A 13,047-nucleotide genomic window follows, 5' to 3' on the forward strand; every position below is an offset into this window, starting at 1 on the left:
TCCACCCAATGCAAACATGTGAGCATCAAGCAGCAGTCCCCTACCCATTCCTTTTAATACAAGGATGCTACATTGGGGGGGGGACAAGTTATTGGTAGATATTTGTTACTGTGCTGATCAGAGAGAGAAAATAAGAAAACAGATATGATGATACAGATGGTAAGAGCATGGTGCTGATAACTTTAACTGGGCCAAGTTTTGTTACACAAACCTCTTCATAAAACAATTAGGTTTTATGAAGCGAGTCATAGCTATACGCAGACCAAGATTATCTTCTAGTGACCTAAGGTAAGAAGACTCTTGATCCTTGGCCTTAACGTAGCAGCTTTAAAAGATACACTTGGAAATTAAAATGTATAATCTTTTATTACAGGAGTCAATGAGCTGACTACAGTTCATGGCCTCCAGTGCAATTACAACAATCTATAACCGTTGCTGGTTCAGGAGCAGGTGATGGGTGTAATCTTATACACTCGTATTTTAGAGTATGCTCTACAAAATTAATTTAAACTTGCTTCCTGGTCAGTGTGCACATAGATTCGGGAGACATAGTTGGTAGGGGCCTCCTAGTATACAATGACCTCCCCTTATTTGCAGATTGTTACAAGCCGTCCCAGTCCCTGCCAAGCTGTGCACAGGATTCCAGCTGTCATGGAGAATTGAATACACTGCAGAGACTGTTGTAGCTCTAAGAAATATGATTTATTCACATTATTTACACTTGAATTTAGATCAAGGGAGTCCTTATGCATAGGCTAGCCTAGAAATTCATCTGCAGTTTGAATCTCTCCCTTCATCCCAGTTAATCAAAATCCTACCATTTATTAATTTCCAGGATTTAGAGGGGATCCTCCCCACAAACTGTAACAGGAAGGATCAAGGATGTTATAACCTCAGTCTCAAATCCAAGTTCAGTTATGGAAATACTAGATAGCTCTGGACAAATAATTCTCTCTCTCTCTCCCAACTGCAGTTTTTTCATATATAAAATGGAAATAATGGTGATGTGCCTTGGAGAGTTATGCATATGAATTGTGTTGCTGTGAAATAGGCAATAATTCTTGCAGACCATCAAGTATTTTTCTTGCAACAAATGTCCCTCATCCAAAAGGCTCCAGGCAGGTAACAATATACTAGGAATGTGTAACTTAACAAGTTGGAATAAAATATATAAAACAACATTGGCCTTAAATTATCATCTGTTTGGCCACCCCAGGCCAGTCATTTCAGAAAGTCTTCAGAGGAAGAGTATTCCACTGTTGAGGGTTTTTGTTTTTGCTGCAAGCGGTTCCTGTCTTCTCTATCTTCTCTTCTGCTTTCTTGGGAGCAATTCTTTACGCACACTCTTGCCTGTCTTGTGCCTTATTTATCGCAATCTTTCTAAGAGTCCATGTTTTTTACAGAGTCTAAATGTACTAGTAAGGGCCAAACCAGACATGACGGCAGTACTTCAATCTTGTTTTAAAGCACTGCCCAGAGGGTGGCTGGCCATCCTTTGCTATTCTGATGGCTTTGTCCAGGATGATTGGCTGTGATTTTAGCAATGGGCATTAGTGATAGGTGAGGTTATCTTGATAGGATAGCTGAGGATATCTCTCTAGTTTTTAGAATGAAATACCTAGCAGAGTTTGCAAACGCAACACCCTCTGTCCTGGGAGACGGCAGAGAAATAGTTTTCACGCAGTTTGCCATGTATAAAGAAGAATCAGACAAAACACAAGAGCTGTGGAGGGAACTGCCTGAATCTGAATCATCCTTATAGTGCCAGTGGCTCTCCTTGAGATCTTGTTGAAGGGGTTTGTTTGCCTCTGCTGTGACCTGCTTGCTTGTATATTTGAAAATAAGGCAAATTCTGACTAGGGTACCGCACGTCACTCATCCAAAGGGAGTCAAGCCATTTTAGCGCCGTCTCTGGCCTTCTCGCTGGGTGTGTGCGTGACACAGCTCTCTTGCTTCAGATTAGGAGACCGCACAAGAACGGGATGAAGCGACGCATCCTACAATGCAAGACAGGCAGCGGCACGAGAGGGCCAACTTCGGCCGGCAGCCCACCTGGCTGCAAGACTGGCACCCGGGCAAGACTGGCACCTTCGCTACGCAAAGCACCAAGGGCGCGCCAGGCCGGACGAGCCCCAGCCCCAGGCAGGCCGAGCAGCAGCGCGCAACACCGCGGGCCCGGCTGCCTGGCGCCAGCTCGGCTCTTCGGGGCCCTTCTCGTTCTCCGAGAGCGAAGAGCAGCGATGCCTCCCTCCTGGCCTCAGCGGGCCTGACGGCGGCCCCTTCTCCTGCTTTCCTTCGCGGCCGCCGGGGTGAAGCCAGGCGAGGCGGCGTCCTCGGCTGACCCGGGTTCGGGCGAGGGCGGCTCTGGCGCGCCGAGGGGAGGCGCCTCGCGACTCGGGCCGGAGCTGCTGCTGCTGCGGCCGCCGCTGCTCCAGACACCGGCGCGGGACGCTCCCTCCAGCGCACGAGCAGAAGCGAGCAGGCCGGGGAGCCACGCGAAGGCCCCAGGGGGACGTTCCTGCACCTCGCCCCGGTTGCGCGCGTCTCTCCGCCCGACCCTCCCGGCTGCGTCGAGGTGAGGCTGGAGGGGGGGCGCGGGGGAGGTTTGGCAGGCGGCGGGGGCGGGGGGGTAGGTCAATACACTGAGACAAAGGGGGTGGCGGTGCGCGGAGGGGGGGGGGGTCCTGGGCTTGTGCGAGAGACGTCCCCGGCCCGTCCCCCCCGGCCCGCTGCACCAATTCTTTAACCCAGCTCTTTTTCACGCGCCTTGACGCGAAGGTGGCTTTTTTGCGGGGCGTCTCTCCGCGCAGGGCCTGCATCACCCCAGCCGCTCTCAGTGGTGGTTTTAGGTGCCGTCATCACGGGGAGCCTCTGAGCACGTGCAGAGTGCACTTCGCCTCCACCTCCCTGAACGATCAACTACTGTACTCCTCCCACCTGTAATCTGCGGGGAAAGGGTTTCCCAGGTCAGGAGAGGCGAGGGCTTGCACGCAGACTGGAGATCAGCCATCACACATGCTCCGTATTTCACGCACACATTTTTTCTTCTTCAAAAAAAATGGAATTTTTGATCTATGCAGGGTACACAATGAATATTTCTGAAACTGTATATAAGATTGTTGTAATCCTGTAGGGCTTTGGAGGGTCCACCCCCAATGTAAACATGCAGAGTGGCCGGGGAAACCCAGCCAGATGGGCGGGGTATAAACAAATAATAATAATAATAATAGTGTGTATTGTTGCGGCTGCACAAGCAATATTGTATTTGGGTACAATGTTGTTGTTGTTGTTGTTAGTTGCCTGTCTGACTGGGCTGTCCTAGACACTGGGCAGCTCCCAACAGAATATTAAAAACACAATAAAACATCAGACATCAAACAAATATTAAAAACACAATAAAACATCAAAAACTTCCTTTCAGATGGGCCCTGTTGCTGTAGTGCAACAGGTGTTGCCAATGGGCAGCTAGGGTACCATCAGGACAGGTATGTGGGGCAGGACTGAACAGAGTGAACAGGGGACGGCGTCCCTTAGCACATTTTGAAGTAAGTGAAGCAATGTACATTTCCATCCAAAGGGTATGCACATGCAAGAGACAATTACAGTCCTGAGTCTCAACTTGCCTACTTTCCCCACTGGGTGCTCCCCAGCCTCCCACATGACATGGCAAGGGATTCTGGGGCACACCTTGAATTATGTGGGGCAGCAAAAAAATCCGGGGTTGTTGGCCTTAGTAGGGTGTTGCACCTACATACATGGGTGAGATTATCAGCACGGTCCTAACCATGTCTGCTCAGAAATAAGTCCTGTTGAGTTCATTGGGGCTTACTCCCAGGTAGGCGAGGTTAGAATTGTCAGCTATGGATGTGCAAGTCTTTGAGGAAGGCTGGCAGTAAGTAGTTGCTCAGCTCTGTTTGTTCCACATAACAGACCTAATATAGGGGGATGTAAGAAATATCTTTCTGTTTGCTCTGCAGTTATATTCCTGACCTTGCGCAGAACTCTGTGTAGTTCAAAAGCTTGCATACTCCTTGTATCTCCAAGTGTTAGGAAGTTTCAGAGCCACCTGTTACAGATCTGGCAATTTGTGAAGATAAAGAGAGCTGTGCTAATTATTGTATTAATTATTTAATTAAACTGACACATGACTTTAAACAGCACTATTCCCCCCAATAACTCTGGCACAGCTAGCTTGATTTCTTCCTTTTCCTTTCATCCGATTTCAAAACTGCTTCTTCTCTTTAACGTGCTCAAACAAAACTCTGGTTTCAGCCTCACCTCGACAGGGAAGTGTTGACACCTCACAGCAACCTTTTACCTGTCAAAGAGAGGTGTATCTTACATAACCCAAAAGTGTGCTTTTTGTGCATCTTGTATAGTAGTTGTGTAGTAGCTGTGGGTGAGCTTTGTTGTTGTGGGAGTTTTCCTGGTTTTTTTTTTCTTGGAACAAACTGCGCATTCTTCCCAGCCTTCCTCCTTTGGCAGGACGGCACATGCAGTCCTGACCGCGGACTGGAATGTTCCCAGCAAATCGGGTAAATGGGAGTTCTTTGGGAGGGAGGGAACTATTATGGCGGAGTGACCTAGTTAACAGCAGTACCTAGAAGAGGGGCAGAAGGAAGAAGGGATTTGAGGTCACTGGCTCACTCCTTCAGCCCAGGAAGAGAAATACAATGAAATCCTATGCATGTCTGCTTAGAAGTAAGCCCCATTTGAGCTCAGTGGGACTTAATCTTGAGGAGGAGGGGCTGGAGACGGATTACTTCTTGATTGTTTTAGAATCTGATCTCCACCTATAACAATTGTAATCTGTGGTGGGGGTTGTTTCCTGTATTTTTATATACAGTATGTTCTTTTCTTTTTTAAAAATAATTTTTTATTGGTTTTTACACATATTTTCCTGCATAACATCGTTTTAAACATCCTTTCGAAATTTTTGGCTATCACAGCCTAAGACTTCCTTCAACTTCGACTGATGGTTTTCTAAAGTCTTTCTAATTATGCATTTTGTTACTATAATTATTGCTATAAACTCAAATTTCCAATACATCTATTCACAATAATTTATAAATTACTCCTTACAAAAACTTATTTTAACCCTACAAGTGATGTCAATTGGTTACAATTGCTTTCCAAATAAATCGAAAACTTTCCTTTAGGAAAGTCTGGTCCTGCTGGTTCCGAATTTTCCCTGTTAGTCTCGCCATCTCAGCATAGTTCATCAGTTTCTCTTGTCACTCTTCTTTAGTTGGTATTTCTTCTTGTTTCCATCTTTGGGCTAATAGTATCCTTGCTGCAGTTAACGCATATACAAACCATTTTTTATCATTCTTATGAATTTCTGTACCCACCATACCCAATAGAAGGGCTTCTGGTTTTTTTTAACAAATGTATATTTCAAAAAATTTTCTATCTCATTACAAATCATTTCCCAGAAGTCCTTCACTTTCTTACATTCCCACCACATATGGTAAAAGGTACCCTTATATACAGTATGTTCAGTGTGATGTAGTGCCTAGCATTTGGGGCATAGGAGGAGACCTGGGTTCAAAATGGTCATGAAATTCACCGGGACACCTTGAGTCAGATGCACAGGCACATTATCCATGCCCAAGGGCTTTTTTTCATAGGGTTACTCAAGGGTACCCAGTACTTGCTCCTTTCACCCCCAAATGTTAAAAGTGTGGCACTTACTGTAACAAGTTCATGGTGAATACGGCACCCTTTTCCTTTTAAAAAAATCACTGCATGTAATTCAGTGTTTCCCAGCCTTGAGTCTCCAGCTGTTTACAATTCCCATCATCCCTGACTACTGGTCCTGCTAGCTAGGGATTATGGGAGTGGTAGTCCAAAAAGAGCTGGAGCCCCAAAGTTGGGGAACACCGATGTAACCTATCCATCTAATACAAGCACCCCCAAACTTCGGCCCTCCATAAGTTTTGGACTACAATTCCCATCTTTCCCGACCATTGGTCCTGTTAGCTAGGGATCATGGGAGTTGTAGGCCAAAACCTCTGGAGGGCCGCAGTTTGGGGATGCCTGATCTAATACAGGGCCGTCTTAAGCGCCCCTGGCGCCGCCCGTTTCCCAGCACGGTGGGCGGGTGGGCGCAGCTGCGCAGCGAACCAGCCGGGCAGCGGGCGGGCGCAGCTCGCGGCGCCCTCCTGGCAGGCCGGCGCCATGGTGCCCTGCGCCACCCAGCCTACACGTAGGGCCGGCCCTGATCTAATACCACTATTTTGAGGATGACCATGGAAGAAGGAGTAAAACATAGAGGGTTTTAGGGCACAGCAGGCTCACTCACTAATATCCAGCTACTTCTGTGGAGATGGATGGTTAGAAAATAAATCACCTTAACAATGAGGTTCTGCCCAGATAATTAATAATAATTTTATTATTTATACCCCACCCATCTGGCTGCATTTCCCCAGCCACTCTGGGTGGCTTACAGCGCATAAGAATGGTTAAACATTAGACACTCCCATGTATGTTGGTGGTACTGCCTTGTATGTGGTACCCCCCCCCAAAAAATAGGTATGTGTGGGCCAGGGCAAAGTTTCTATAAAAGGAGGAAGAGCTGTAGCTCAGTGGCAGAGCACGTCCTTTGCAGGCACAAAGACCCCAGGCCCATCCCTAGCATTTCCAGGTTGGATTGGGAAAAGATTCCTGGCTCAAACCTTGGGAAGCTGCTGCCAGTCAGTGTAGACAGTATTGTGCCAGATGGAGCCATGGTCTGACTCTATATAAGGGCAGTTTCCTGTCTTCCATGTATCATCCACCTGGAAAAATGGCATTTCTCTCCTGTAGGTCTCAGACGCTGGATTGTCCTTGCTTACAAACAGCCTTGATCTAAAACAACTACAGGCCACGTAACAAAAAACAGGGACCAGACCCAGCAATAAAGCCAAATGCCAATTATAACTCCCTATCCACTCTGGGGACCCAGGTGGCGCTGTGGTTAAACCACTGAGCATAGGGCTTGCTGATCAGAAGGTCAGCGGTCCGAATCCCTGTGACGGGGTGAGCTCCCGTTGCTTGGTCCCAGCTCCTGCCAACCTAGCAGTTCGAAAGCACGTCAAAATGCAAGTAGATAAATAGGAACCACTACAGCGGGAAGGTAAACGGTGCTTCCATGTGCTGCTCTGGTTTGCCAGAAGCGGCTTTGTCATGCTGGCCACATGACCTGGAAGCTATACGCCGGCTCCCTCGGCCAATAATGCGAGATGAGCACGCAACCCCAGAGTCGGTCACGACTGGACCTAATGGTCAGGGGTCCCTTTACCTTTTTTATCCACTCTGGCAACACCATTAAAAATATTTGGGAAGGGCTGCAGCTAGGTGGGAGAGCTCATGTTTTGCAGGCCACCCCCCAGCATCTCCAGGTAGAACTGGGGGGGGGGGAATACTCCTGCCGGTTGCAACCCTGGACAGCAACTGCTAATTCTGAGCTGCAGGGAGCAATCATCCGATTTGTCTGATGCTCCTTATGATGTGGCCATGAGACTACACAAGCTCCCCCCCCCCCAAAAAAATAATCAATCTGTTAAATCCCATCCAGACTACCTTTTGTGCCACATTTCTAGGCACCCGTCCAGGCTTTAAAACTCCATGTCCGAGTGGTGGTGTTTTTTGTTTTTTGTTTGTCCCGGCACTTTCCCCAGGAAAACCCACATGTTACTGCTGAATCAGAGCAAAGGACAATTGGGTTTTCCACAGACCTGTGATAAGCATGGCACAAAAGGAAGTCTGGATGAGCCCCAAAGTCGCCACTGACTTGCTTCAAATTTTGGGCGTAACATCAGCTTCTGCCTCTGCCCTTTAAAAGTTCACCCTTTTTTAACAGTAATACTCAGCGCTTACATTACATTGGCACCCTCTGACCACGTCACATGTGTTCCCTTGTGGTTCTTCTAACAACTACATAAGGTAGACATGGGTTTTTATCTCCAGAATGCAGATGGATGAGCTCTTGGCGGGCGCAAGATTCAAACTGGGGACGTCTTGATTTTGCAGCTCAGTCTCTTAGTATTGCCAAGTATTTCTCCAGCGCAGGAGATATTGGTGTGTTTGAACTCCTGCTTCTCAAGTCTTTTTTGGATCTCAGCGACCCATCTCTGAAAACAAATCATAAATAGCAGTCTGCCTTATTACATGACTGTTGTAAGGATAAATGTGGAATGCGTAGCTAAAAACAGCTTTAGGAATGACTAATAATATTGACATTTCCAGCCACTTTGGCACTGCCTTACATACGTGTGGGTTTGTTCGAACACTAAGCAACCTCTTGGCAATGTTAACTCTTGCTGTGATTCTGGGCACAGGGAAACCTGCAGAGGTCATGGTTGGACCTGTGAAAAGGTTCCTTCTGCCCCGAGGTCCTCTTTATTTCCCAGGTGCACACACTGAGAGAAAACAGCCCTCAATGCTAGCTCTCAATCACTTGCTCTCCGGATTATAGATATAGAAAGACAGAAGGATTTGAGTAAAGTACCTCACTTTCTCTGCTTTGTAAAAAGCAGAGACATCACCTTGCCGACAAAGGTCCGTATAGTTAAAGCTATGGTTTTCCCAGTATTGATGTATGGAAGTGAGAGCTGGACCATAAAGAAGGCTGATCGCCAAAGAATTGATGCTTTTGAATTATGGTGCTGGAGGAGACTCTTGAGAGTCCCATGGACTGCAAGAAGATCAAACCTATCCATTCTGAAGGAAATCAGCCCTGAGTGCTCCCTGGAAGGACAGATCGTGAAGCTGAGGCTCCAATACTTTGGCCACCTCATGAGAAGAGAAGAATCCTTGGAAAAGACCCTGATGTTGGGAAAGATTGAGGGCACTAGGAGAAGGGGACGTCAGAGGACAAGATGGTTGGACAGTGTTCTTGAAGCTACGAACATGAGTTTGACCAAACTGCAGGAGGCAGTGCAAGACAGGAGTGCCTGGCGTGCTATGGTCCATGGGGTCACGAAGAGTCGGACACGACTAAACGACTAAACAACAACCTCACTTTCTAATTGAGGAGGAAAGGAGATACTTGGCCCGCCCAGCCAGATATTTATTCCACCTGGAAATACCCTCTCATAGAAGAGCATTCACTTTGGCCTGTAACCGCATAATGCCTTCAACAGTTCTCCAGGGGAAGTACAAACGGATCCCTTTATGTGAGAGATGCTGCCTGTGCGGATCAGGAGAAATGGAATCTATCGGCCATATACTTTTGCGATGCTGCTTCTACGAGGAGGTGCGAGGCGAGCTTATCCACACTATACTGGCAGAGCTACCTGGACGCTCGGATAATTTCTATATAGAGTGGCTTCTTTCTGACGCTAACTCTAATGTGTCAGCGGAGGTAGCCAAATTCTGTGCTAGAGTCATGAAAATTCGGCCTAATCTAATTAGCAGTGTCCAAATATCTTCAGAACATCTTCAGGACTAGCTAAAGAGGACCCAGTGTTATTAATTGCTGTAGTCTACCTCCCTAAGTAGTAACACTCCTTTTAATCAGTTTTCTTTCAAACAGTTGTTAAAGCCTATATTTATTGCCTATTTTTTAGATTATTACTGTTTTTCTTTTATTGTTTTATGTATTGCATATTTATGTGTGCTGGTCAAGAACCGTAATCAATCAATCAATCAATCAATCACTTGCTCTCCTTTCTTCCCACCCCACAGACTTTGAGGGAATGGACCTGCCCCTGGAGGACCCTCCAGCCCAGCCTCAACCGGAGCTTCCACAGCCGCTTCCACCAGCCCAGGTGTGTGAGCTGCGCACTGCGGTGTCTTGCTTTGCTGAGGAGACTGTCTCGCTGCTCTCGGTCAACGGCCTGCTAAGCCACTCCCTGCTCAGAACAGGAGGCAACGCTGGGCCGCAGCAAAGGGAGCCAGGGGGCTCCTCCAGCACGGCCCGGCGCAAGCGGGAATTCACCCCGGACGACAAGAAAGATGACGGCTACTGGGACAAGAGGAAGAAGAACAACGAGGCGGCCAAGCGCTCTCGGGAGAAGCGGCGGGTCAGCGACCTGGCGCTGGAGGGCCGGGTGCTGGCGCTGCTGGAGGAGAACGCCCGCCTCAAGGCGGAGCTCCTGGCCCTCAAGTTCCGCTTTGGCTTGATTCGGGATCCGGCTGAGCCTCACCAGCCCGTGATTGCTCTTGCCACCGAGATCCACCACCCACCAGCCCCACCCCAGCACTACCCTGTGGCTCCTGACGCAGCACCCCACTATGCTTGCCCTTTCCGCCCAGAGCCAGCCACCAGCTCTGAGGATTCTGGCTTCTCCACGCCAGGCAGTTCCAGCATGGGCAGCCCTGTCTTTTTCGAGGAGCGCGACAGGGCAGAGGAAGGGGTTGCCTACGACGGGCACTGCCTGGTGCCCGATGCCCCGAGCGAGGGAGCTGACGTGGGTCGGGTTGGCCGTTATGAGTCCGGGGAGAGTGTCAAAGGCCTCCCCCACAAGCTGCGCTTCAAAATGGCCGGGGGGGCAGAGGAGACAGGCGGGGAGCAATCTGGACCTTACACGTCATCTCCACCGGTAGGAACCTGGAGGGCCCCAGCTGCACGGGAGGAGCAGAGGAATGTCGCCGGCCCTGTGGGCACAATGGCCTTTGAGAATTGCTGTGAGGTGGAGGCTCCCGGCGCCCAGCTGCCCGCCCCGCTGGGGCCTGAGTACCAGGCGGAAAACAGCACCTTGCGAAACCAGCTGGCATCACTTTCAGCTGAAGTGGCTCAGCTGAAAAAGCTCTTCGCTGAACAGATCCTGATCAAGATGAACTGAGCTGGGGGTGGGCGGAGTGCAAGACTGAAGGGTGGCATCGTAGGGGTTAATCTCCCCCTCCCCATCTCCAGAACTATATATATATATAAATGGGTATTCTGTGTTTGTATAGAATTTGGCCCTGTGTGGTCAGTTTTCATCTGTTTAAATTAATTCAAGCAACAGCCAACAGCCCTCCTTTAGAATATGTGTTCCTCATCGCCGTGGCCCTGTCTTAGTGACTTTCAAATTTCCTTACGTTCAGGGAACCTTTATCTTCTAGCTGCATGACCTTCTCTTGTCCCCATCCCTTGTGCATTTCGGAAGATTCTGGGAGGTGTTTTTAGGTGACGAACACTCAGCTTTTGGGCAGCAAATGCCCGTTCTGTGTTGAGGAAGTTCGAGGGGGGCGGGACATGGCCATCGGTCCTTCCAAGAATTTCATCAGCCACTTGCCTGTCTTTTTATTTGAGGGACCTCAACAAGCTTCCAGGGTTCTGGAGAACAGTTTGGGAGACAAGCATGAGAATGACCACCCCAGTGCATCTTATCTAGTTCTGACTCCCTAGTTGTTTCCTCAACCACAATGGGGATCTCATCTGGACCGTACGCTTCAAAAGAATCCTGGGAACCGGAAGAGGGATAATAATAATATTCCTTCCAACAGAAAAATAAAACACAGTAATCTATTAAACATTAAAAGCCTCCCTGAACAGGGCTGCCTTCAGATGTCTTCTAAAAGTCTGGTACTGTAGTTGTTTTCCTCTTTGACATCTGTTGGGAGGGCGTTCCACAGGGCAGGCGCCACCACCGAGAAGGCCCTCTGTTAAACCACTTGGGGAATTGTAGATCTGCTTTAAGCGATTAGTGCACCCCTGTTTGGTGGTGGTGGTGGTTTTTGCTAGGTTGGAAAACTGAAGTAGACCAGGTGAGTTCCCAGATGTCTGTGGGTGTTGATATCCCTTTCAGAAACTGCCAGCCCAAGAACCTGACCTGGTGAACGAATGAGAGGAAATGGGCTGAAAGCCTGGGGTGAAGGAGAGGCATCCGCTGGGACAACAATTCCATTCCTTGTACCTTTCCTTGCCTCTTTCATTTCTTCCCCTAGTGCCGCCTGGAAGCCAAACCCTCTGACCACCCTTACTGTGGACACTTTGCGATGGAGGACAGGCACTTTGCACATGCTTAAAACAGCTCTCCTTTTGATTCTTTGGTCATGCTTCAGTGTGGAACCCTGCCACTGAGAACGTTCAGATTTCGGTTGATTTTAACCGTCTACTTTCTAAACTAATCATTTTGGTGATTTAAATAAATCTGTGTATTGCCATGATCTAATAATGAGCTCGGGTTTTTTTTCTTTTTTTGAGAAAAAACGCAACTTTTAAAAATAAGCAAAAGTTACCACACATCTATAGAAGGGAAGACTCTTGCTTTTTCATTCCTTGTCGCAGCAAACGCCAGAATCAAAAGAGGCTCCTGAAATAAACATAACAGGAAAGAAGCATAAGAACTCGTGGCCTTCCTGAGGCCTATTGGCCCCTGCCAACCTAAATATTTCCCTCAGTATTCTGAAAAAGTAATATTCAGAAGTGTGTGGGGGGGGGTGCACGCTCAGACACGGAGCTTTAAATCACGGACGGTGTCTGGAAAGAACAGCAGAAAGGTGAATGGGCATCAGCCTGAGATGGCAGTTTAGAGTACCACTTCAGATTGCTGGAGGTGTGTCATTTCTTATACGGCGAGTATATCCCAAACTCTATATTTTAACTGGAAAAGTTGGGGGTCGTCTTATACACCCAGTCGTCTTATATGCCGGACTATACGGGTACTTCCATTTTTTGTTCTTAAATTCCACACAAGTAGCAGGGAATGCCTAGCACATGAAAATTGCGGCCCAGCTTGCTCCCTGTCCTGTTTCCGGCTTTGACCTCGAGTGTTTGTGTAGGAAGTACTGAAAAATGTGATCTCCCAGCTGCAGAGTAAATTTCCTATGATCATGCTGCTACATACACAGGCCACGTTTGCATTAGAGGAGTGCCAACTGGATTTTCTGCTTCTGGGGTCAAACTAGATGTGACTTCAAGCACATTTTAAAATCATTGCTTGCAGCTGGCCCAGTCCCAGGTTAACCCTTTCCCTCCCGCGCCATTCCCCCCCACCCCCCCGGCAATAATTTGCTATACACACAGTTTGTTTTGGCCTAAGTTGTTAAGCCAAGATCAGCGTAAATAGCTTTCTGGGTGTGTGCGTCAGTGGAAAGATGACACGGGGGGGGGGGGGAAGAGCCCACTCCAACCAA

At 48.2% G+C, this 13,047-nt stretch overlaps 1 protein-coding gene across 1 annotated transcript; it reads left to right on the forward strand.

Annotated features, from left to right (window-relative positions):
• The first annotated feature begins 2,387 nt into the window (after positions 1-2,387).
• On the forward strand, positions 2,388-12,363 carry LOC118075448 (nuclear factor interleukin-3-regulated protein-like). Its single transcript, XM_035097426.2, has 2 exons — positions 2,388-2,575; positions 9,670-12,363. Exon 2 carries the CDS (start codon positions 9,681-9,683, stop codon positions 10,767-10,769), a length of 1,089 nt encoding a protein of 362 aa, XP_034953317.1. The 5' UTR covers positions 2,388-2,575; positions 9,670-9,680; the 3' UTR covers positions 10,770-12,363.
• The last annotated feature ends 684 nt before the right edge of the window (positions 12,364-13,047 follow it).

This window comes from Zootoca vivipara, chromosome 16 (assembly GCF_963506605.1).
Source record: "Zootoca vivipara chromosome 16, rZooViv1.1, whole genome shotgun sequence".
Lineage (NCBI taxonomy): Eukaryota > Metazoa > Chordata > Lepidosauria > Squamata > Lacertidae > Zootoca > Zootoca vivipara.